This window comes from Macaca thibetana, chromosome 3, assembly GCF_024542745.1.
Source record: "Macaca thibetana thibetana isolate TM-01 chromosome 3, ASM2454274v1, whole genome shotgun sequence".
NCBI classification, from domain to species: Eukaryota; Metazoa; Chordata; class Mammalia; order Primates; family Cercopithecidae; genus Macaca; species Macaca thibetana.
In genome coordinates, this window is record NC_065580.1 from 171,675,506 (window position 1) to 171,701,042 (window position 25,537).

At 39.7% G+C, this 25,537-nt stretch overlaps 1 protein-coding gene across 3 annotated transcripts in view; it reads left to right on the plus strand.

Moving 5' to 3' along the window:
- MRPL39 (mitochondrial ribosomal protein L39) overlaps nt 1–20,198 on the plus strand; it is a 238,319-nt gene extending 218,121 nt beyond the window's left edge. For 2 of the 3 annotated variants that reach the window (XM_050784749.1, XM_050784764.1), the window contains one exon: nt 19,622–20,198. In XM_050784749.1, the coding sequence (XP_050640706.1) occupies nt 19,622–19,961 (340 nt within the window). In that variant the 3' untranslated portion in view covers nt 19,962–20,198. The remainder of the gene's footprint in view (nt 1–19,621) is intronic. The other variant, XM_050784753.1, reaches the window with a different exon arrangement.
- Nucleotides 20,199–25,537: the final 5,339 nt, after the last annotated feature.

The window sequence follows — 25,537 nt, forward strand, 5'->3', positions numbered from 1 at the left end:
AAAGGAGAAGAATATAACCGAGGCATTGCATTGACTGAAAAGGTATGGCATTTTAAATGGCATCAAGATTGTACTTTCTACAACGTTTACGATTTTCCTTTTGATTTTACAGCAGCAATACTGTAAAAGGTTTAATTTATTTCTCAGATTAGCTCTTTGGAACTGAGAGATGAGATGAGGCCTGGAAAACTTCCCCCAGTACAGTCAAGTTCCTGTTGACTAATTCTGTGACCACCAGTGACAGTCTATGAGTCTGTGAGGCAGAGTTGTGGCAGCGCAGGCTTTGCTTGGAGTTGGATGGTTCACACCCTGCTTGGCGTGGTTTTTAAGAGACATCCTCTCAGTGGATGAGGAGAGAATCCAGCAGGCCTCTAGTCACACTGGTACAAATACTTTTGATGGTGGGAGATGGTGGTGTGAGTGGAGGGTCTGTGGGTGTGATGAACACCTGAATGACTCATGGGGAGAGGGCTGTTAACAGGACAGATGCCACTTGCTGTAATTTTCATATGATGTGCTTGGAAAGCCCCCTGCATGGAGGAAAGATAGATTGAGGTCCCTTTCAAAAGTGCTCCAGATGAAAAGGCATTTCCATTTTCAGAAACCCTGAGAATCCCCGAAAGAACCTCTAACTAGTCATTGTACTGGAGGCTGCTCCTCTACTCCAAATACTGCTGTTCACTGTCCCTCTCAGCAAACTGTCCCGCTCCTATTGCAACCTGAGTTTAGGAAGGCTTAAAGCTATGTCAACTGTTTAATTCTTTCTCTCCTCGGAGAAGTACCTGTCTCAGCTACCCAAGGTTAGTGTCTCCACCAGGTTCGTTATTTTATATTTTAAATATATTTTAAAATCAAAAGTGTTTGAAGGACTTGCTTTTTTCCCCATAATACAGGTAATAACTCCTCTCTCTAAGAAATTTGGAAAAGTAGGCCAGGTGTGGTGGCTCATGCCTGTAACCCCAGCACTTTGGGAGGCTGAGGAGGGCAGATCACTTGAGGTGAGGAGTTTGAGACCAGCCTGGCCAACATGGTGAAACCGTGTCTCGACTAAAAATACAAAAATTAGCTGGACGTGGTGGGAGGTGCCTGTAATCCCAGCTACTCTGGAGACTGAGGCAGGAGAATCACTTGAACCTGGGAGGTGGAGGCTGCAGTGAGTCAAAATTGTACCACTGCACTCTAGCCTGGGAGACAGAGCAAGACTCTGTTAAAAAAAAAAAAAAAAGAAAGAAAAGAAAAAGAAATTTGGAAAAGTAAAAAGAAAATAAAATTATTTATCATTCCAGTTAATCAAAATAAACCATTGTTAATTTTTAATTTTTTTAGATCCAGACTTTCTCATTTCACACTCTTTGCCCCATAAACACTTGTCTCACCCCTTTTGGTGTTGGATTTTATTGTATAATTATAACTTCCTTAAGAGTTATACATGTTCACTCTTGATAACAGGTAAATGAAGAATAGTACATAGAAGCAGAAAAATATCTACAACCAATTTTAACATTTTGGTGTATTTCCCTAATAATGGTTAAAGAAAAAAAAATCAATGACACTTTAAAGTACTACCATACTTTAAATAACAGGAAGTTTATCCAGGACCATTATAATATAGGGACCATTGCAGTGGGATTTTGCAGTGGGAGAAAGATTGGGCTTAATTCCAAATACAGTACTGACAAGAGGGAATTTATAGCCACGGTGGAAGGTAGGGGTCATGCATGGAAAATTACTAAGAAATAACACCAGGAGTAAGCAGGATTCTGGCCAAACTGAACTAATTAGATTCTTGCTGAAGATAGACCAGGATGATCAGATATCATCTGGGGGGTGGTGGAGGGTTAGGAACCTGATTAGATGTCAAGGATGGAGGGTTCTTACTAAAGTTAGCAGGGTTCTTGCTAAAACCGTGTTTTACAAGAGAGTGCACAGATAGGCCTAGGAGAACATTCAAAAGCTGGAACAAATCTTTGTCACAATCATAATTCATAAAAAGTTTCCTTTTTAATCAAAAACTTTTAATACATGTCACTTATGGCAGCTGAATGAGATAGAACATTTTGAGGATCCATCCAAACTATTTTTCTTTTTAAAATTGACACATAGTAACTGTACATGTTTGGGGGTACATATTGATATTTTGATACATATAATGTATAGTGCTTAGATCAGGGTAATTAGCATATCTGTCATCAAGCATTTATCATTGCTTCATATTAGGAACATTCAATATCCTTCTTTCAGTTATTTGAAACTATAATGTTTATTATTATTAAATATAATCATCCTATAGTAGTCTAGAACATTAGAACCTATTCCTCCTATCTAGCTTTTTAATTTTGTATCCTTTAACTTTTTAAGAACAATGTCCCCTACTTTGGGAGGCCAAGGCAGGTGGATCACCTGAGGTCAGGAGTTTGAGACCAGCCTGGCCAACAAATACGAAAAAAAAAAAAAAATGAAATAGCCAGGCATGGTGGTGTGAGCCTGTAATCACTGCTACTTGGCAGGCTGAGGCAGGGGAACTGCTTGAACCCAGGAGGTGGAGGTTGCGGTGAGCCAAGATTGCCCATTGCACTCTTGCCTGGGTGACAGAGCAAGACTCCGCCTAAAAAAAAAAAAAGGCCCCAAAGTGTTTCCAGTGTATTATTTTCGGAGGAAACAAAGCACATGGATCATCTTGGAGGCACCTGCATCCCAGAGTGGCTTCTGCATAATCCTTCTTCCCCTCCCTTCCCTTCGTAGGCTGTGACCTCAAACCCCACCTCCATGTTTCTTCCAGAGAACCCTACCTGTGACACTCTAATGAATACCTGGAAAACCTTTGTTTCATGTTGACTTTTCCTTCAAATTCCTGCAAATATAGATTTCCCCAAAATATACAAAGATTTACAGAAACAAATGGTAATTTGTGTTTCTTTTTAGTTATTTATATACTTCTATTTTATTTTTGTTTTCATTACACTCGCTGCCTTATCTGTAGTTCACTGGCAATATTCCGAAACACAAAAAACAATATTTTTTCACATGTGAGGAGTATTGAGGAACTACTGAGGGCAAGGCACATACCAGATGCATTTTCTGCTGTTGCTAAGAAATAAGACTGAGTGAGTGAGCTGTATTTATGTTATTTATTAGCAAGCACCGAAAATTCCAGATTCCCTCTAGAGTCCAGAGTTTGACTTCAGAATCTAGAGAACCTCATCATTGCACACCCAGAATAAGATGAGGGCAACAAAGATCCCATCTTCCAGCTGTTTTGGAAGAATCACAGGTACAAAGACTTTCAAATTATAATCCTTCATCTTAAAAGCTTTTCTTTAATTTTATGAATAACTCTGTATTTTCCCTATATTTATTAATAAAAATTTGAAGAAAAAGTGGTGTTAGCAGCTTTTCACTAACCATGATTAATGCAAGCAAAATAATTTAATATTTTAATTACACATGGAAAAGTAATGATTAATAGATGTAATTTTCTACATGATTAATAAAGCATTGCATTTACTATATTAATGTGATTTGAGATGTTTTTTCCCTCCTTTTTCTCTCTACCTCTTTCTTTCCTTCCTTCTCTCCTTTCTCCCTTTCTTCTTTCTTACTTTTCTTCTCTGTTTTTTTACCTCATTTTCTCTTTATCCTTCTCTACTTCCTTTCTCTTCTTGCTTCCTATTTCCCTTCTGTCGTCCTACCTTCTCTCCCTCCCATCTTTTCTGCCTTTTTCCTCTCCTTCCCTTCCTTTTCCCCTCAATTTCTTCCTTTCTTATTTTGTTTTTTAGAATTTTAAAAAGGATCTTTAAGTCATAATATTAATGTGTGCTGTAAGAGAGATTTGTTACATTATTGAGAAGAGCTTGGACATTCTAAATTACCATTTCATCTATCATATTTAGCCCAGATTCAAATAAGTATATTTCTTTTGAATAAACTTATTTTAAAATAAATGCATTCCAGGCTGTACACAGTGGCTCACACCTGTAATCCCAGCCCTTTGGGAGGCCGAGGCAGGTGGATCATTTGAGGTCAGGAGTTCTAGACCAGCCTGGCCAACATGGTGAAACCCCACCTCTACTAACAATACAAAAACTAGCTGGGAGTGGTGGTGTGCGCCTGTAGTCCCAGCTACTTGGGAGGCTGAAGCAGAATAGCTTGAACTTGGGAGGTGGAGGTTGCAGTGAGCCAAGATCATGCCATTGCACTCCAGCCTGGGCCAAAGACCAAACTCCATCTCGTAAAATAAATAAATAAAATAAAAATAATAAATAAATAAATGCATCCTTTCCAAATTATAGAATATAATTTTTAAACGAAATGCCTTTCCTAATTCACAAGGAATTTTGCGTAGAAACCAACAGCCTCTCATTCATTTCCCAAGGATGTATATAAACTCTGTGAATCCTTATTGATTGAACAGGAGGTGCTGGGAAATGGTTTGTTGACGATGTCAAAGACAATCAGAACTGGACAGAAGTTAGAGCATGAGAAAGCAGATTATATTCAGGATATTGCAACAGGGGGAAAGAGACCTCAATACAGAACTGGGCTCAGTTCTGAATATACTGCAAACGAGGGGGATTTATAGACAAACAGAAGTGTGAAAGTCAATGGGTGGAAACTTAGTAAGAGGAAACTTAAGGGCTGTATTAGGGTTCTCGAGATGGAAAGAACTAATAAGATAGATGTTAATTGAAAGGAAGTTTATTAGTAGTATTGACTGAGACGATCACAAGGAGAAGTCCCGCAATAGGCTGTCTGCAAGCTTAGAAGCAAGGAAACCAGTTCAAGTCCCAAAACCTCAAAAGTAGGGAAGCCGGAAGTGCAGCCTTCAGTCTGTAATCAAAAGCCTGAGAGCCCCTGGCAAACCACTGGTGTAAGTGCAAGAGTCCAAAAGCTGAAGAACTTGGAGGTCAATGTTCGAGGGCAGGAAACAACCAGCATGGGAGAAAGATGAAGGCTGGGAAGACTCAGCATGTCCTGTCCTAACTTCTGCCTGCTTTATCCTAGCTGCACTGGCAGCTGATTAGATGGTGCCCACCAGACTGAGGGTGGGTCTGCCTCTCCCAGTCCATTGACTCAAATGATAATCTCCTTTGGTAACATCCTCACAGATACACCCAGGAACAATACTTTGCATACTTCAATCCAATCAAGTTGACACTTAACATTAACCATCACAAGGGGTAGGGAAGAATTCTGGGTAAACTGACTTGATACGATTCTTGCTGAAGGCAGGTCTGGATGATTAGACATCACTTAGGGGATGGTGAAGATGAGGACTGTAATCAGTTATCAAGGGTGAGGATTCTCACTAAACTGACTTGATAGGATTTTTGCTACAACTGGGTCATGCAGGCATGACAAGGATGGACACCAAGGTCGATGTCTAAAGGGTTTAGAGGAGCCTGACTAGAATTAGATCAAGGAGAGAGTCTTTCTGAATTTTGGCAGCTTTGGATATTCTCTCTCTGAGGAGAGAGAGGTATGAAGAGAGGTATAAAGAGAGATATGAAGACTGAAGCATTATTTTTTTCCAGCAATGAGCTGCTTTTTCCCAAGCAGGCATTTTGATGAATGACACAGACAACTCAACACCCTCAGTATTCTCTCAAGTTTGACTCTGGTTATGCTGGTGAGTAGAGATAAGGACCTTAATGATGTGACAGCCATGTGTACTGTGATGAGTGAGCAGTCTGTGGGAGAAACAAAACCTCATGCTTTTAGTGATAGTGCTAGTGTAAAACGGGAGATTTTTCAGTGAACAGCTGAAGGGTTTGATCTCGGAGACGTTGCCTTTGCTTGAGAGACACGTAGTAGATGTTCTCACTGTCCCTTTGCTTTGTGAAACATCAACGTTTTCCAGGTGGCTTAAATCTCTGTAGAAGTGAGAAGATGGCAGGACGTCCAAACGGGAATTTGCTTCAGGGCCAAAACATGTCTAGAGGGCACTTTAGTCTCATTTGTAGGAATCTGGGGGCATTTTTCAGTTTCAGTGTCTGGTATAAGGAGTGTGACTGTTGTCTGCCTATTCAGCTTTGCATGGAGGGGCAGGGGCTCTGATAAAGGCTGTCATGGGTGAGTTTATAAATCTGAAACAGGACTCCTAGGCCTGAGAAGTTCAGACAACTTAGAAACTTTAAATTATTCATGGCCAGTTTCTTTGCTTTCATTAACATGCATTGGTATGCCTACACTGGAGACTGTGTTTCAGGGTGCAGTGACTCTCACCTAATGCTATTGATTTTACATAGCTTTGGAATTGTCCTTTGGGAAGTATGAGGCAAATGAATAGCAAAAAATAAAAAGCACTGATAGCCCTCTTCTGGAGTGTTAGTTTTGGGTAGAATAATAGAAAAGATATAATCCAAAGGTATTTTTGAGAGCAGATCCCAGGGAGGTCTTGAGTTCAATGCTAGGGAGTTTTGATTTCATGGATTTTTTCCATGTGGAACACTAATAAGAATATAAAGGGGTAGCTGGCAAGATGACTGAATAAGAACAGCTCTGGTCTGCAGCTCCCAGCGGGATCAATGCAGAAGGTGAGTGGTTTCTGCATTTTCAACTGAGGCACCTGGCTCATCTCATTGGGACTGGTTAAACAGTGGGTACAGCCCACGGAGGGTGAGCCAAAGCAGGGTGGGGTGTCGCCTCACTGGGAAGGGCAAAACGTCAGGGAACTCCCTCCCCAAGCTAAGGGAAGCTGTGAGGGACTGTGCCATGAGGAACAGTGCATTCCGGCCCAAATACTACACTCTTCCCATGGTCTTCACAACCTGCAGACCAGGAGATTCCCTTGGGTGCCTACAACACCAGAGCCCTGGGTTTCAAGCACAAAATTGGGTGGCTATTAGGGCAGACACCCAGCTAACTGCAGGATTTTTTTTTTCACACCCCAGTGGTGCCTGGAACACCAGTGAGAGAACTGTTCATACCCCTGGAAAAGGGGCTGAAGCCCAGGAGCCATGTGGTCTAACTCAGTGGATCCCAACCCCACTGAGCCCAGCAAGCTAAGATCCACTGGCTTGAAATTCTCACTTCCAGCACAGCAGTCTGAAGTTGACATGGGATGCTCAAGCTTGGTGGAGGGAAGGGCATCCATCATTGCTGAGGCTTGGAAAGGCAGTTTTCCCCTCACGGTATAAACAAAGCTGCTGGGAAGTTTGAACTAGGCAGAGCTCACTGCAGTTTCGCAAAGCCGTTGTAGCCAGACTGCCTCTCTAGATTCCTCTTCTCTGGGCAGGGCATCTCTGAAAGAAAGGCAGCAGCACCAGTCGTGGGCTCATAGATAAAACTCCCGTCTCCCTGGGACAGAGCACCTGGGGGAATGGGGGGCTGTTGGTGCAGCTTCAGCAGACTTAAACGTTCCTGCCTGCCAGCTCTGAAGAGAGCAGTGGATCTCCCAGCACAGTGCTCCAGAGCTGCTAATGGATAGACCGCCTCCTCAAGTTCATCCCTGACCCCCATGCCTCCTGACTGGGAGACATCTCCCAGCAGGGGTGGACAGACATCTCATAGAGGAGACCTCTGGCTGGCATCTGGCAGGTGCTCCTCTAGGACAAAGCTTCCAGAGGAAGGAACAGGCAGCAATCTTGGCTGTTTTGCAGTCTCTTCTGGTGATACCCAGGCAAACAGGGTCTGGAGTGGACCTCCAGCAAACTCCAGCAGACCTGCAGCAGAGGGGCCTGACTATTAGAAGGAAAACTAACAAACAGAAAGGAATAGCATCAACATTAACAAAAAGCATGCCCACTCAGAGACCCCATCTGAGGGTCACCAATATCAAAGACCAAAGGTAGATAAATCCATGAAGATGAGGAAAAACCAGCACAAAAGCCTGAAAATTCAGAAAAACAGAACACCTCTTCTCCTTCAAAGGATAACAACTCCTTGCCAGCAAGGGAACAAAACTGGATGGAGAATGAGTTTGATGAATTGACAGAAGTAAGCTTCAGAAGGTGGGTAATAACAAACTCTTCTGAACTAAACTCCTCATGTTCTAACCCAATGCAAGGAAGCTAAGAACTTTAAGAAAGGTTAGAGGAATTGCTAACTAGAATAACCAGTTTAGAGAACAACATAAATGACCCAATGAAGCTGAAAAACACAGCACAAGAACTTCGTGAAGCATACACAAATATCAATAGCTGAATCGATCAAGATGAAGAAAGGATATCAAGGATTGAAGGTCAACTTAATGAAATAAAGTGAGAAGATTAAAGAAAAAAGAATGAAAAGGAATGAACAAAGCCTCCAAGAAATATGAGAATATGTGAAAAAACCAAGCCTGTGTTTGATTTGTGTACCTGAAAGTGACAGGGAGAATGGATTCAGTTGGAAAACACTCTTCAGGATATTATCCAGGAGAACTTCCCCAACCTAGCCACACAAGCTGACGTCCAAATTCAGGAAATACGTAGAACACCACAAAAATACTCCTCTAGAAGAGCAACCCCAAAACACATAATCATCAGATTTACCAGTGTTGAAATAAGGAAAAAATATTAAGGGCAGCCAGAGAGAAATGTTGGGTTACCCACAAAGGTTACCCATCAAACTAACAGCAGATCTCTCTGCAGAAACCCTACAAGCCAGAAGAGAGTGGGGGCCAATATTCAACATTCTTAAATAAAAAGAATTTTCAACTCAGAATTTCGTATCCAGTCAAACTAAGCTTCATAAGCAAAGGAGAAATAAAATCCTTTATGGACAAGCAAATGCTGAGAGATTTTGTCACCACCAGGCCTGCCTTACAAGAGCTCCTGAGGGAAGCACTAAATATGGAAAGGAAAAACCAGTAGCAGCCACTGCAAAAACATACCAAACTGTTAAGACCATTGACACCATGAAGAAAGGGCGTCAATGAATGAGCAAAATAACCAGCTAGCATCATAATGAAGGGATCAAATTCACACATAACAATATGAACCTTAAACATAAATGGGCTAAATGCCCCAATTAAAAGACACAGACTGGCAAATGTGATACAGAGTCATGACCCGTTGGTGTGCTGTATTCAGGAGACCCATCTCCCGTGTAAAGAAACACATAGGCTCAAAATAAAGGGATGGAGGAATATTTACCAGGCAAATTGAAAGCAAAAATAAAATAAAATTAAATTAAAAAAATAAAAAAAAAGCAGGGGTTGCAATCCTAGTCTCTGATAAGACAGGCTTTAAACCATCAAAGGTCAAAAAAGACAAAGAAGGGCATTACATAATGTTAAAGGGATCAATGCAACAAGAAGAGCTGACTATCCTAAATATATATGCACCAAATACAGGAGCACCCAGGTTCATAAAGCAAGTTCTTAGAGACCTATAAAGAGACTTAAGACTCCCACATAGTAACAGTGTAAGATTTTAACACCCCACTGTCAATATTAGACAGGTCAACATGACAGAAAATTAGCAAGGATATTCAGAATTTGATTGCAACTCTGGACCAAGCAGACCTAATAGACATTTACAGAACTCTCCACCCCAAATCAACAGAATATACATTCTTCTCAACACCACATCGCACTTATTCTAAAATTGACCACATAATTGGAAGTAAAACACTCCTCAGCAAATGCAAAAGAAAAGAAATCATAACAAACAGTCTCTCAGACCACAGTACAATCAAATTAGAACTCAGGATTAAGAAACTCACTCGAAACCACACAACTACATGGAAACTGAATAACCTGCTTCTGAATGACTACTGGGTAAATAATGAAATTAAGGCAGAAACAAATAAGTTCTTTGAAACCAATAGGAACAAAGACACAATGTACCAGAATCTCTGGGACACAGCTAAAGCAGTGTTTAGAGGGAAATTTATAGCACTGAATGCCCACAGGAGAAAGCAGAAAAGATCTAAAATTGACACCTTAACATCACAATTAAAAGAACTAGAGAAGCAAGAGCAAACCAGTTCAAAAGCTAGCAGAAGGCAAGACATAACAAAGTTCAGAGTAGAACTGAAGGAGATAGGGATACAAAAACCCTTCAAAAAATCCATGAATCTAGGAACTGGATTTTTGAAAAGATCAACAAAATAGATAGACCACTAGCCAGACTAATAAAGAAGAAAAGAGAGAAGAATCAAATAGACACAATAAAAAATGATAAATGGGATACCACCACTGGTCCCAGAGAAATACAAACTACCATCAGAGAATACTATAAACACCTCTCTGCAAATAAACTAGAAAATCTAGAAGAAATGGATAAATTTCTGGACACATACACCCTCCCAAGACTAAACCAGAAAGAAGTCGAATCCCTGAATAGACCAATAACAAGTTCTGAAATTGAGGTAGTAATTATTAGCCTACCTACTTAAAAAAGCCCAGCACCAGAGGGATTCACAGCCAAATTCTACCAGAGGTACAAAGAAGAGCTGGTACCATTGCTTATGAAACTATTCCAAAAAATAGAAAAAGAAGGACTCCTGCCTAACTCATTTTATGAGGCCAGCATCATCCTGATCCAAAACCTGGCAGAGACACAACAAAGAAAATTTCAGGCCAATATTCCTGATGAACTTCGATGTGAAAATCCTCAATAAAATACTGGCAAACAGAATCCAGCAGCACATCAAAAACTTATCCCCCACAATCAAGTCGGCTTCATCCCTGGGATGCAAGCCTGGTTCAACATATGCAAATCAATCAAGGTAATCCATCACATAAACAGAACCAATGACAAAAACCACATGATTTTCTCAACAGATGCAGAAAAGGCCTCTGATAAACTGCAACACCCCTTCATGCCAAAAGCTCTCAATAAACTAGTTGTTGATGGAATGTATCTCAAAATAACACGAGCTGTTTATGACAAACCCACAGACAATATCATAATGGGCAAAAACTGGAATGCTTCATTCTGTTTGAAAACTGGCACAAGACAAGGATGCCCAATCTCCCCACTCCTATTAAACATAGTATTGGAAGTTCTGTCCAGGGCAAATAGGCAAGAGAAAGAAATAAAGCATATTCAAATAGGAAGAGAGGAAGTCAACTTGTCTCTGTTTGCAGATGACATGATGGTATATTTGGAAAACCCAGTCATTCCAGCCCAAAATCTCTTTAAGCTGATAAGCAACTTCAGTGAATTATCAGGATACAAAATCAATGTAAAAATCACAAGCATTCCAATACACAAGTAACAGACAAACAGAGAGCCAAAAACTCCCATTCACAACTGCCACAAAGAGAATAAAATACCTAGGAATACAACTTACAAGGGAGGTGAAGGACCTCTTCAAGGAGAACTGCAAACCACTGCTAAAGGAAATAAGAGAGGACACAAACAAATGGAAAGACACTCCATGCACTTGGATAGGAAGAATCAATATCATGAAAATGGCCATACTGCCCAAAGTAATTTATAGATTCAATGCTATCTCCATCAACTACCATTGACTTTCTTCACAGAATTAGAAAAAACGACTTTAAATTTCATATGGAACCAAAAAAGAGCTGGTATAGCCAAGACAAACCTAAGCAAAAAGAGCAAAGCTGAAGGCATCATGTTATCTGACTTCAAACTATACTACAAGGCTACACTAGCCAAAATAGCATGGCACTGGTACCAAAACAGATACATTGACCAATGGAACAGAACAGAGGCCTCAGAAATAACGCCACACATCTATGACCATCTGATCTTTGACAAACCTGACAAAAACAAGCAATGGTGAAATAATTCCCTATTTAATAAATGCTGTTGGGAAAACTGGCTAGCCATATTCAGAAAACTGAAACTGGACCCCTTTTGTACACCTTATATAAAAATTAACTCAGGATGGACTAAAGACTTAAACATAAGACCTAAAACCATAAAACCCATAGAAGAAAACTTAGGCAATACCATTCAGGACATAGTCATGGGCAAATACTTCATGACTAAAACACCAAAAGCTATGGCAACAAAAGCCAAAATTGACAAATGGGATCTAATTAAATTAAAGAGCTTCTGCACAGCAAAAGAAACTATCATTAGAGTGAACAGACAACCTACAGAGTGGGAGAAAATTTTTACAATCCATCTGAAAAAGGGCTGATATCCAGAATCTACAAGAAACTGAAGCAAAATTACCAGAAAAAATCAACCCCATCAGAAAATGTGCAAAGGATATGAACAGACACCTCAAAAGAAGACATTTATGTGGCCAACAAACATATGAAAAAAAGCTCATCATTACTGGTGATTAGAGAAATGCAAATCAAATCCACAATGTGATACTATCTCATGCCAGTTAGAATGGCGATCATTAAGAAGTCAGGAAGCAACAGATGCTGGAGAGGATATGGAGAAATGGGAATGCTTTCACCCTATTGGTGGGAGTGTGAAGTAGTTCAACCATTGTGGAAAACAGTATGGTGATTCCTCAAGGATCTAGAACTAGAAATACCATTTGTCTCAGAAATCCCATTACTAGATATATACTCAAAGGATTATAAATCATTCTACTATAAAGACACATGCACAAGTATGTTTATTGCAGAACTATTTACAATAGGAAAGTCTTGGAACCAACCCAAATGCCCATCAGTGACAGACTGGATAACGAAAATGCATCACATGTATACCATGGAATACTATGCAATGAAAAAGGATGAGTTCACGTCCTTTGCAGGGACATGGATGAAGCTGGAACCATCATTCTTAGCAAACTAACACAGGAATAGAAAACCAAATACTGCATCTTCTCATAAGTGGGAGATGAACTATAAGAACACTTGGACACAGGGAGGGGAACATCACAAACCAGGACCTGTCGGGGGCTGGGGGACTAGGGGAGGGGATAGCATTAGGAGAAATACTTAATGTAGATGATGGGTTGATGGGTGCAGCAAACCACCATGGCACGTGCATACCTATGTAACAAACCTGCACATTCTTCACATGTATCCCAGAAACTAAATTATATATTTAAAAAGGATATAAAGAAGAGGAGTGCTATCATATGTTTAAAAGAGGATGTTTAATTTATCAGAGGTTGCAGAATGCAATGGGGAGTAAAATCCAGTGAAAGAGTGGAGAATTGAGACTATATCATTTGTCAAGGTTGTAGTTCAAAGTCCAACTTCCAGAAATCTGTTACTAGATCCGGAAAAGGTAGAGACTTGGAGGAATCGTCAGACTTTGGAGGGAAACAGTCTCTACTCAGACACAGAGAATGCTCCCCTACAATGCCCCCACAATTCTGGTAGCCTGAGGATGCCAGAAAATATCTTGCAGAGATGAGAACCAATATGTTTGACAAGGATGCAAGCACAGCAGAGGAAGGTCAGGTTTGCCCCACGTATCTGAACAGGGAAATACTGAGGGTTCCTTAAAACAACAAAACAAAACAAAACAAAACAACACAACTCAGCCGTTCTCTTCTTAGAGCACTGAGATTTACAAACCAAGGACCCCAGTGGTGTGTCAGACATGACCTCTTCAATGGCTGAGACATCCCTTGCTACAGTCTGGCTGCAGCACTAGTCAGAGTTCATCTTCCCACTGACCTGGTTTTGATTCTGCTTTCTAATCTTTTCAGCCTAGTTGAATCTATCTTGGGTATTCATGTGTGATCAAGCTATAGCCACTCTTTTGGTAATAGCAGACTGGCCCCATTGATGCCTGGCAGAGTCTCTTGCTCTTGTAGCTAAAACACTCCAAGAAATACGCGCAAAATCTTAAGTCAGTGGTAGTGGGAAGGGAGAAGTAGGTTTGCATTAGAGAGATCTGGAAGGCTGAATGAGCAGGATTTGGTAATAAATTAGGTGTGGTCATTACAGAAGAGAGAAGAGGCAGAGCTGAGCCTGGGTCATGGTGTTTAAACTCTTGTTTAAAGCTAAAGATTTTTTTTTTTTTTTTTTTGCCAGAAAAATCCAGGTAGGCACATTTTGCCTACAATATCAGGAGGCTCACAGCTTTAGCCAAATGTTAGGAACCCCTCTGTAGAGGAAAATCCTAGGGGTTGGATAGGACGACCTGAAAGATTCCTTCTGCTTCCTCAATATTTGAATAGTTATAGAACCCAAGTTTTGGTCTATTTGGGGGCCTATTGGTAGCTACAAGGAAGTCAGGAAGAGGAGCTGGTACTTTTATGAGGCACTAGGGAATGCAGGAGGGAAATGTATTTTGTTTTAGACCTGGAGGTTGAAGTGCTGGGAGGGCATTCTTGGGCAGATGTTGAGTGGGTTAGCAAAGACACACTTGGAGAAAGTGTTTAGAGCATTAGATCTGCACTGTTGATTATGGTAGCCATTGGGCACATGTGGCCATTGAAGACTGTGGCTAACAAAATGTGGCTAATCCTAACTGGGATATACTGTAAGTGTAATGTACATCCATTTCTAAGACAGTTACAAAATATAAAATATGTCAATTTAAGAATATTAGCTACATGTTAAAATCATAATATTTTGAATATATTCAGTTAAATAAATATATGATTAAAATAAGTCCATCAGCTCCTCCTTACTTTTTAAATGTGGCTACTGGAAATTTTAAAACTACATGTGTAGTTTCTGTTTGCAGCTCACATATTTGTGTTGGGTAGCACTGCTCAAGGTGGTGTTTGGGGGTAGTTATCACGGACAACTTGGGAACATTTGAGCTCTCTGGGAAGAGGATATACAGAGAGAAAAGCAGAAGGTTGAAGGCATACTTATGGAGCATTTCTACATTCACAGATCTAGAAGGAAAAGGAGGAGACTGGAAAGGAGCTAGGGAATAAGGCCAGAGAAGGGGAAGTAGGTGACATCACAGGAATGAGGGGAAGAAGGGGCTTTAGGAAAGAAAAGGATAGCGATAAGGATTATGCAAAGTAATTTGACCTTTGTTCTATTGCTATTGGAGAGCACATGGAGGTTTTCTTCCCCAGAAAGTAAAATGATCAAATTTAAATTTTAAGAAGATGATTTTGGTAAGAAAATAATGAACCAATTGGATTGACAGAGAAGCTGAAGGTCAGATGGATAGCTAGAAAGTCAGGGAATAAGAACAATCAAAAAGCCCTTAGGCATCTAGAAAGCTGAGCAGAAAAGAATTGTTTTGACTTTGAGAAAGAACTTTTTATTTTATTTTCTTGCCTTGAAAAATGAGGTGTTTTTGAACAGTGAGATTTTGGTAATTTAAAGCTTGTATCTCTGTCTATAGAATCCAGAAAATGGGTTGCAGTAAAAATCAGTGTCACAGATGATTAAAGATGCTTTGCGTGGGAAAAATAGAAGGCGGTAAAGAAACTAAAGACACAAAGATTATAGGACTTCTAAGAAACAAAGGTTGTCTTTTTGTATAATTGTCTCATGTAGAGAAAACAGAAAACAACATTATTCTCCACCCTTAAGAACATGAAAGTAGAAAAGAATGGTTTCTAAAAAGAGTTTTCCTTGAGACTCTGCCACCATAACTTGTGACCATTTAAGGTATTTCTAAGTGTTTACAAATTGAACATACTATGTCCTAGAATGTCCTTTGAGCAGAAATTTTGGTAATTAAAATTATTTATTTGGAGTTTGGTTTAAGGCAGAGAACAGATCGAAATATATGAAAGTATAAAACTCAGAGAATTAAGTGAAGATGAGCTGAATATTCTGAAGGTTGTATTAGTCCATTTTCATACTGCTATGAAGAAATACCTGAGACTGGGTAATTTTCTTAAAAAAAGAGGTTTCATGGACTCACAGTTCCACATGGCTGGTAATGCCTCACGATCATGGTGGAAAGTGAAGGAGGAGTAAAGGCACATCTTATATGGTGGCAGGCAAGAGAGCATGTGCAGGGGAACTGCCCTTTATAAAACCATCGGATCTCGTGAGATGTATTCACTATCAGGAGAACAGCATGGGAAAAACCTACACCCATAATTAAATTACCTCCCACTGGGTTCCTCCCTTGACACGTGAGGATTATGGGAGCTACAAGATAAGATTTGGATGGGGACATGGCCAATCCATATCAAAGGTATTTGGATCCTGTTTAAAGATATGTTATAGTCTTTGCTAGCTTAAAGAGAAAAGAGAAAAAAAACAATGGCAAAAGGAAGCCAACAGAAGGGGCCATATGAAGGGACTAAACAAAAAGGACATGGTCAATTAAAGACATTTGGAAAATCTACCTAGATGGAGTACTGTAGGATTTGGATACTTTGTTGGATACTGAATACACAGGATTAGGATGAAATCAGTGCTGTTGTAGAATAACTGTAATATGCAGCAGCTAACATTTATTGAGCATTTATTATATACTCATTTATTTATTACAACAATCTCACGCAGTAGGTATTATCTCAATGCTACAGATGGTGCAGTGAGATTAGGTAACTTGTCCAAGGTCACCCAGGTAGCCAGTGAGCCCACTATATCATGCTGTCTCCTTAAGTGTTGTTAGGGAGCCACACGATGAACCAGGAGGTGTTGGCTGGGTTATATGTGGTAACACATGACTCCAAACATTTTAGTAATCTATAATAACACAGTTTTTTTGTTTGTTGGTTTGGTTTGGTTTTGGTTTTGGTTTTCTTTTTCTTTTCTTTTCTTTTTTTTCTTTTTAAATTTCATTGCAGGACACTTGCTCTGATTCATTTCTGGACTTAAGTGGAAGAAGCAGCCCTTATCTAGGATATTGTTAGTCTTTGGCAGAGGGACTACAAAGCAATGGAAGGATGATGTGATGGCTCTGAAAGCTTCTCTTGGATGTAGAATATAAAGTTTGCTCACCTTTTGTTATCCAAAGTAAGCCATGCCGCAAGCCTGACAGTGGGGTGAAGAGTGAAATGTTCCCACTAGGGAGGGTCTTTAGAAGACCCCTAGAGAGAGTTTGGGTTCTTTGTCTTTTGTTTTTGTTTATTTTTATCATGTGAATCTTTAGCTTTACAAGGAAGAGAAGCAATGAATGGTTGGTCTGACTTCTTTTCACACTGAGGAGTTAATAGGATGACCCAAAAAGTTAATCCCCACACTGTCAGTGTTGTTTGGGGAGGGGCAGGTGGCAGAGAGTTACGCAGGCAGGAGACAATGCAAGGGAGAGCACTGCCTCCCATAGGGGTCAGTAAGGTAGTGAGACAGCCAAGTGGAAAGGGGTCCACAGAGAAACTTCAGGCGCCCTGCACACTGGGAGGAGTGCGCACTCGGGGTGGAGCCACAGACGTTTGCACCGTTTGCAGGGCGGAGGACCCTGACCCGTCCTCTTCCTGGTTAGAACCCGGGCTTCAATCTGTGAGGAAGGAAGCCTGTATAGCAGGACTCTCTCTCTGCTGAGAGTCCCCGTTTCCCATTTTTTCCTTTTTGCCCCATAAATTACATTTTTATCACCCTTTAAAGTGTCTGTGAGCCTAATATTTCATGGCTGTGTGACAAGGACCCGGCTCTTAGGTGAACTAAGGAGAAAATCCTACAACAGTAGTACTAGGCCATAGCCTAAATCCAAACACAGCAAAATCCACACAACCAAAATCTTTGCTCAGCAAGGTACCTGGAAAAAAAAACCTGTCTCAACAGTAAGTCAGGCCACATCAGACAGAAGCTAAAGGCTAGCCCGAGTGAGGGCTGGTAAGGAAGGAGAGATGATGCAAGGTTACCAAACAAGATTTGGTAAGGGCTGAAGGTCAGTTCAGCTATAAAGGGTGGGGGGAAGCCAGTTTTTGAGGAGGTCACTTCAAGCCTTGAGTTCCTTTGTCTAAGCCCCTGTTCTCCTGGCTGTTTCCCATTAATTTTGGGGGAATGTGCTATGAACTGATGGGCACAGATGTGTGTAAAAGAGAGACAGTTATAGGCAGTCCTATTTATTCAAATGTGACAGGATGATGGACCTAGTCACATCCACAAAACCAATTATAAGCTAAACCCATGCAGGTAGTTAGGTAGAACACACCCATTTAAAAACGAACAGCACTTTAATTCTTGAATTAATGTTAAATTCAGCCTGAATTTATTGGATAAATGTCTCATTTCGTGTTAGTAAATCTAACTAAAGACTTTAACTAAATCTGACTAATGACTCTAACTAAAGCTATTTCCACAGAGATGTAAATTGTTCTTGATGAATACAATAAAAGCAAGTAATAAACACTTTTTGGAACTTAGAACAAATTCACTTCAGGTGAAGGTCAAGCACTTGAGAATAAGATAATTATTTTTCCTTTCAAATACTAAAGAGTTGCAAAAACTCTGGTGATAAATTGGAACATTTGGGAAATGAAGGCAACAAGAAGATTTAATTTATTGCCCATGTATAAGAATTCTAATTTTTGCACATTCCTTATAATCTTTTCCTAAATACATATAAAAACTGTGTAGTTACATAGTTTAAAATTTCACTGTAATATAACATGTTCCATAAATAATTTTTCAGGTTCTAGTACAGTTCTTATGATTATAATGGTTGCAACATAGTTCACTGCATAGAGTTAACATAATTTAATTTATTATTTTCATTATTAAACATGTAGTTTCTTTCAGTTTATTATCATTATTAATAATACTGCAGTAAATGGCCACATGGAACCTATGTGTTTTTTTGTTTGTTTGTTTTGGATTTTTTTCGTTGCAATACATGTCCTAAATACATGGCATTACTGGGTCAAAGGTTATGAAATTTTAATGACTATGCAAACTATTTTAAAAATAACTCCCAATTTAACAAAAACGTGAGTATGAAATTCACTGAATTCTCCCTTGCTTTAGAAATTATATTGGGCCGGGCGCGGTGGCTCAAGCCTGTAATCCCAGCACTTTGGGAGGCCGAGGCGGGCGGATCACAAGGTCAGGAGATCGAGACCACAGTGAAACCCCGTCTCTACTAAAAATACAAAAAATTAGCCGGGCGCGGTGGCGGGCGCCTGTAGTCCCAGCTACTCAGGAGGCTGAGGCAGGAGAATGGCGGGAACCCGGGAGGCGGAGCTTGCAGTGAGCCGAGATCGCGCCACTGTACTCCAGCCTGGGCAACAGCGTGAGACTCCGTCTCAAAAAAAAAAAAAAAAAAAAAAAAAAGAAATTATATTGAAAGGTTATATAAATTGACTCATTAATATTGTAGAAAAAAATGATACTTTGTGTTAATTTGTGTGTCTGAATACTTGTGAGGCTAAACACTATACCACAGGTTTCTTTAACCAACAGAAGGAGTTATAATTCTTTCATTCGGTAATTGGACAAATATTTTTTGAGCGCCTACAACGTGCCAGGCAGTTTTGTTTGTTTGTTTCAGAGCACACAGCAGTGAAGTAAACAAACTCCCTTGCCCTCATGGATTTTATATTCATGTAAAAAAAGACAATAAACATAATAAGTATTAAAATTATGTAGTATGTTAGAATGTTATAACTGCTGTTAAAAAGTAAGATAAAATAATAAGGAGTTTTTTAGCAGAAGTTGCATTTCTAAATACGGTGGTCACTGAGAAATATTTGAACAAGTACTTGAAAGAGGTGGAGTAGGTCCCATATGGGTGTCAGAGGAAAGAGTGTTGCAGCCAGGGACCTTAGGTTGTAGAAGACCCTAAGCGGACCATGTGTGAGGTGTTGCAGGAGAATGTGGGAGGACAGTTTGGCTAGAGTGAAGTGAAATCTTTGATGTGATGAAGTGATGATCTTTGATGAAATCTAAGGATGCTTAGAAATCTAAGGATGCTTATTTGTTTCACAGGAGAAAAACAAGGAGAGAAAAATCTAAACCCAGCACAAGAGAAAGTTTCCAAAAAGAGGTCGTCGCCAATACCAAAATTAGCTGTGATATTCAGGAATTAAAAAATGGGAACATGATAACCACATTCAATAAAGACCAAGGCCAGCTTCCATTGGCCAGAGCTCAGCCACGCGGCCACACCTGGCTGAAGAGACTGACTGAAGAATTCCCTGAATATTTTAATGTACCTCTGGTTATAACACAGAATAACCACAAGGTGGCAGAAGAACTCCATTCTTGTAAATGTCTTAGTTTCTTTATTTCATCTTCCCTATTCCGTCTAATGTTCCTTGAATTTTAGTATTTTGTTGGTTTGAAAATATGTGTGACCTACGTCCTTTAAAGGATTCAGTTGCTAAAGTTTTAAATAGGCTGGAATATAAAACATTTATAGAAAAGAAAAATACCAACAGTATGATGTTAGTGAACTATTAATAATTAATCCAATTAAATAAAATATATTTGCTTTGGATTAATACATATCTTGTTTTGATGTTTGCTAAATAAAACTAAGCATTAGGAGGTCAAATAGCCACAATGAATATTTTCGTATTATTTAATAAGCCAGTTTCAAGGCATACATGCTAAATTTGTTCTTAAGGAAAAGTTGAATTTTTGCTTTCATGAAATTACAAACTCTAAGGCAATTTTATGCCTGTAAATCCAATGTGTTCTGAAGTTTAAAGTGCCAAAGGCTACTGGATTTAAACAGATCTTGTATGACTCTCTGTTTCATCTCTTCAGAGGTTGATAGTAAGCAAGTTTGGCAGCAACTCACAGCTTCTGCTGTAACATGATGCTAATAATGGCGACTTTATAAGATTGTTGCAAAGAGTCAGTGATGCCACAAGCAACGTCCTTTATATATGCAGAATTTAAAAAATAAAGTAAATAGAAATATTCCTTCCTCTGTTCCCAATTTTTCTAACGTTATTTGCAACTGGTGTTTTATTGCAAGACCAAAGGCTAAAATATACATGTAGCTAGCAGAATCAAAACCTAGATCAGATGTTCAAAAGCATCATGCTGCTAAAAGATTTCAGCGTCTAAACTTTGCTCACTGTTCTGAAACATCTTTCCACTTCCTGTTAAAAAAAAAAAACATGATATTCTTTGAAGCTCATTTTTTGGGGTTCATGTGTTGTAATTACACATTTGTTATATAGGGTATATGATGACTTACGCTCTATGGTGTTATTCAGTACACTGTAGAAAAAGGAGAATAAAGAATGTTGTTTGTCAGTAGGTAGCTCTGTCCTCTTTATCCTTGAATGTAATTTACTAAAGAGCTGACAAAATTACAGCACAGGCAGCAATTCACCATATTACCCTGCAGACAGCCAAGAGACTGACATTGAGATGATGCTTTTTAACTTGGGTCTGTGTAAGGAACCTGACGGGGTTATATGAAATCTTCATTTCTGTACTATGAAAAAATGATGTTGCTTTTAAGAAGGACGCACAAAAGTGTGTACTCTGGGCAAGGCTATTGATAAAGATGCAACAGGGATGTATGGAAACCCAATATGTAACATTGAAATGACTTTTGATTCATTTGTATTTGGTCTTAGACAAGAAACATAGATTAAGAAAAGGTCTAAAAAAATGGAGCACTAGGAAAAATGATAGGAAATTTTGTGTTCTTGACTAACAGCTATCTAATATGAAATACACATTTGTAATATTTTGACATATATGATTTAATACAACTACATTTTGTAATAAATATCTTTAATTCTAAGGATTGAAAATCTTAAAAGGATCTCAATTTATAGTTATAGCTGTTTTGTTTCAACAGGCTGATGGACTTGGAAATTGCAGGTTTCTTAAACACATTCGATGAACTTAAAAAGCAGGGGGAGATACTTTCAGATGGCCTTGAATGGGAAGGGGGGGACCCTGGATTTCTCTGGACACCTCTTTCTTCCTTTCTTCTCTGTAGGTGGGGACCTCTTCTTCTCAACTAGTCAGCAATTATAAGAATGAAAATTATCTTAGCAGCTATTCAGAGTAGGTCCAAAAGATAATCAAATAAAGAAGATTTCAATATTCTCAAGGCAGAAGAGACAATGTCTTTGCATCTGCAGTTGGAAAGCCTGGAGTAATCTCCTTCCCATCTTCCACTGTGGAAATTCCTTCTGTTCTCAAGGTCTTGAGCATATGATAACTCCATGATGGATTTTCTGACTCCTGGAGTTAAAACGTGCCTTCCCTTGCCTGCGCTCACATAGCCATGAGTTTATCAGGAGTTGCATCCTCAAACAGAGCTGCTAGGCCACGTGTGCTCTGTACAGCCTCTGGTATCGGCGTATGACTACTGAGCTGGCATTTTTCTCAATTCTTAAGAAAAATCAAAACCAGTTTGGTTTTCTTTTTAAATAGTGGTAAAATAGACATCATGTAAAATCGACTATTCTAACCATTTTTAAGTGTGCAATTCAGTGGCATTAAGTACACTCACATTGTTATGTAATTATCACCACTCAACAGTTTTTTGTGTGGATTTTTCAGGGTTTTCTAAATATATAATTCTATCATCTGTGAACAGAGGTAAATTTAATTCTTCATTTCCAATTTTATTTCCTCTTCTAATATTATGTTGAATAGAAGTCAGATAAAAAGTGTCTGATTATACTTATATGAAGCACCTAGAAGTCAAATTCATAGAGCTAGAAAGTAGAATAGTCTATGAAGGGCTTTGGAGAGGGGGTAGTGAGAGTTATGGTTTAATGGGTACAGTTTCAGTTTGTGTTGATGAAAACATTTTGGGCGTGGTATATGAGCTTTTGTCTTAGGTTCTGATTTCAGAGAAAAATGGCCGATATATGCTGCTCTTGTTTTGCTCATGGCTGGAAAACTGGGGTCTGGGAACCAAGGGGTGGAAGTGGGATTGGCTTTTTTCACTGTCACTTCCAGCGATATGCTTGGGGACAGTCTTCATCTTCACAGCCTTAGGATCTTCCGGAATGAAATGCTTGGTTCTCATGGGTAGAACACACATATGGAGGACACAGTAAGAGTTCCAGTGAATGAAGCTACTGAACTCCTGGTCACTCTTGAACCCCCAAATCAGAGGATCAGCAGGCAAAAAGGGGCTGTTCTATTATGGGCGGGATAATTGAGTCTGATTGCTGTGCGAGGAGGTAGGACTGATGCTGCACCGTGGTATCAGGTAGGAGTAGCTCTGGAATTTGGAAATTCACTGGGTTCTCTTTGGATGCTTCCACGTCGTTGACAACTATAAATGAGAAATTGAGCAACCTTGGCCCAAGCAAGACGAGACAAATAAAAACTAACATTTCTCAAGGATGAAGGTCTAGGTTATCCAACCAGAAAAGCCTCGGGCTGCCAAAATACTGGTCAAGGCAAAATGAAAATAGATGATGAAGAAGATTAATGGTAGATACTAGTTATGACCTCAGGTTGATGACAGCAGCAGGGACTGGTCCATCAATCCTTTATACTATGCCCTTGTAGACACCGGGGTTGGTTGGAGATTGCAGAGACCTTTGTAACACTTGGGATGTAAAAGAAGCCATGCCAGACTGCTGCTTTTTGTCTTACATTGAAGGGAAATAGCCGTGCTTGAGCATTCTACTTGATTTTTTTTTTTTTTGAAATAGCAAAGCTATCATGAAATCATTCGCTTGTAACGAAATGCAGCCATTGTCAGCTATGAGAGTTGCTGGGGTGGGGCGTGTTTGAGTGTGTATGTGTCTGTTTCCCTTGCTCTATTTCAGATCTAACCCTTGAATTGCTAACTGGGGGAGGGAATGGCCTCTTTTTAGATTGTCCTTGTTTTGACTTATCTGCCAAGGCAAAAGAATGTCAGAGGGTTTGCCACACAGTCCTGCAGAGAACCCTGCTCTTTGCCAGGATTTTTGTATCAAATAGTTTGTTTGGCCAAATTTAGAGAATAGTTTAAAGGGGGGAAAAGCTTGCATGTGATATGTATAATTATTATGTTAGAATACTTTTTAAATAATATGCTGCGATTGGCATCTTTCTTCCTGAAGGTTGGGGATTGTGCTGAGAGAGTGCAGCTGTGTCTCTGCTCTCTGCAGTCTTGGGCAGGCGTCACTGTTTGTCTCCTGATACAGAGGGCTGAATGCACTATTTCACATTGATGCCACATTTTAAAATCTAAATATGATTAACATGTTTTAGGGTGTTTAACAAATAATTCACTTTTTTGCAGATATGAAATGCTAAGATATAAAAAGAGAGAGAGAAGGCATGCAAGAAACTGTGTAATACTAGAGGAAGGCTGTATTGGACACAGTACCATCTTTTATTTCATATACTTCTGTGACAACTAAGTCTGTGCAGGATTTGACTAGCTCTGTACAGATACCATCTGATGGAGTTTTCACCTGGTACCTTGTTGTGGGAAGTCAGGGACCCTGAACGGAGGGACTGCCTGAAGCCATGGCAGAAAAACATAAATTGTGAAGATTTCATGGACATTTATTAGTTCCCCAAATTAATACTTTTATAATTTCTTACGCCTGTCTTTACTGCAATCTCTGAACATAAATTATGAAGATTTCATGGACATTTATCACTTCCCCAATCAATACTCTTGTGATTTCCTATGCCTGTCTTTACTTTAATCTCTTAGTCCCATCATGTTCATAAGCCGAGGATGAATGTTGCCTCAGGACCCTGTGATGATTGTGTTAACTGCACAAATTGTTTAAAGAATATGAAATCTGGGCACCTTGAAAAAAGAGCAGGGTAAGAGCGATGTTCAGGGAACAAGAGAGATAACCATTAGGTCTGGCTGCCTGAGAGCCAGGTGGAACAGAGCCATATTTCTCTTCTTTCAAAAGCAAATAGGAGAAATATCACTGAATTCTTTTTCTCAGCAAGGATCAGCCCTGAGAAAGAGAATGCGTTCCTAGGGGGAGGTCTCTAAAATGGCCCCTCTGGGAATGTCTGTCTTTTACAGTTGCAGATAAAGGATGAAATAAGCCCTGGTCTCCTGTAGCGCTCCCAGGCTTATTAGGATGAAGAAATTCCCACCTAATAAATTTTGGTCAGACCGGTTGTCTGCTCTTAAACCCTGTCTCCTGGTAAGACGTTATCAATGACAATGCATGCCCGAAACTTTATTAGTGATTTTAATTTGACCCTGGTCCTGTGATCTCACCCTGCCTCCATTTGCCTTGTAATATTGTATTACCTTGTAAAGCATGTGATCTCTGTGACCCACACCCTATTCATACACCCCTCCCCTTTTGAAAATCACTAATAAAAACTTGCTGGTTTTGCAGCTTGGGGGGCATCACGGAACCTGCCGACATGTGATGTCTCCCCTGAACACCCAGCTTTAAAATCTCTCTCTTTTGTATTCTTTCCTTTTATTTTTCAGACCAGCTGACACTTAGGGAAAAAGAAAAGGACTCATGTTGAATTATCGGGGGCTGGTTCCCCTGATAGTACCTTACTATGGACCTCTGACTTTTGTTAAAGGCTTTTCTGGAGCATTAGCATTGGCTGTTATTGGAAGCTTGCTGACCTCTCATGAGTGTGCAGTCTGAGCACTGGGGGAGATAATGTCCTGTGAAGGATAAAAACCAATTGATAAATGGCTTCTTCTTTCTTTCCCCAGGCAGATAGTTTTGAGATATATTCCATAAGAGTCCTTCAAAGAGTCCAGGAGATCAAACACCAATTTGAAAAATCATTCTCATATTGAATTTGTCTTGTACCTTGTTCTATTTTCTTTCTTTCATTCCTGCTCTCTAGGATAATCACTTCCCAAATAAAGTGCTCCACCTAAGACTTTGTCTCAGGATCTTTCCTTAGGGATCACAGGTTAAGACACAGCAGAGCCATCATATAAGCTAATTTTGATGGAAAAAAAAAAAACCA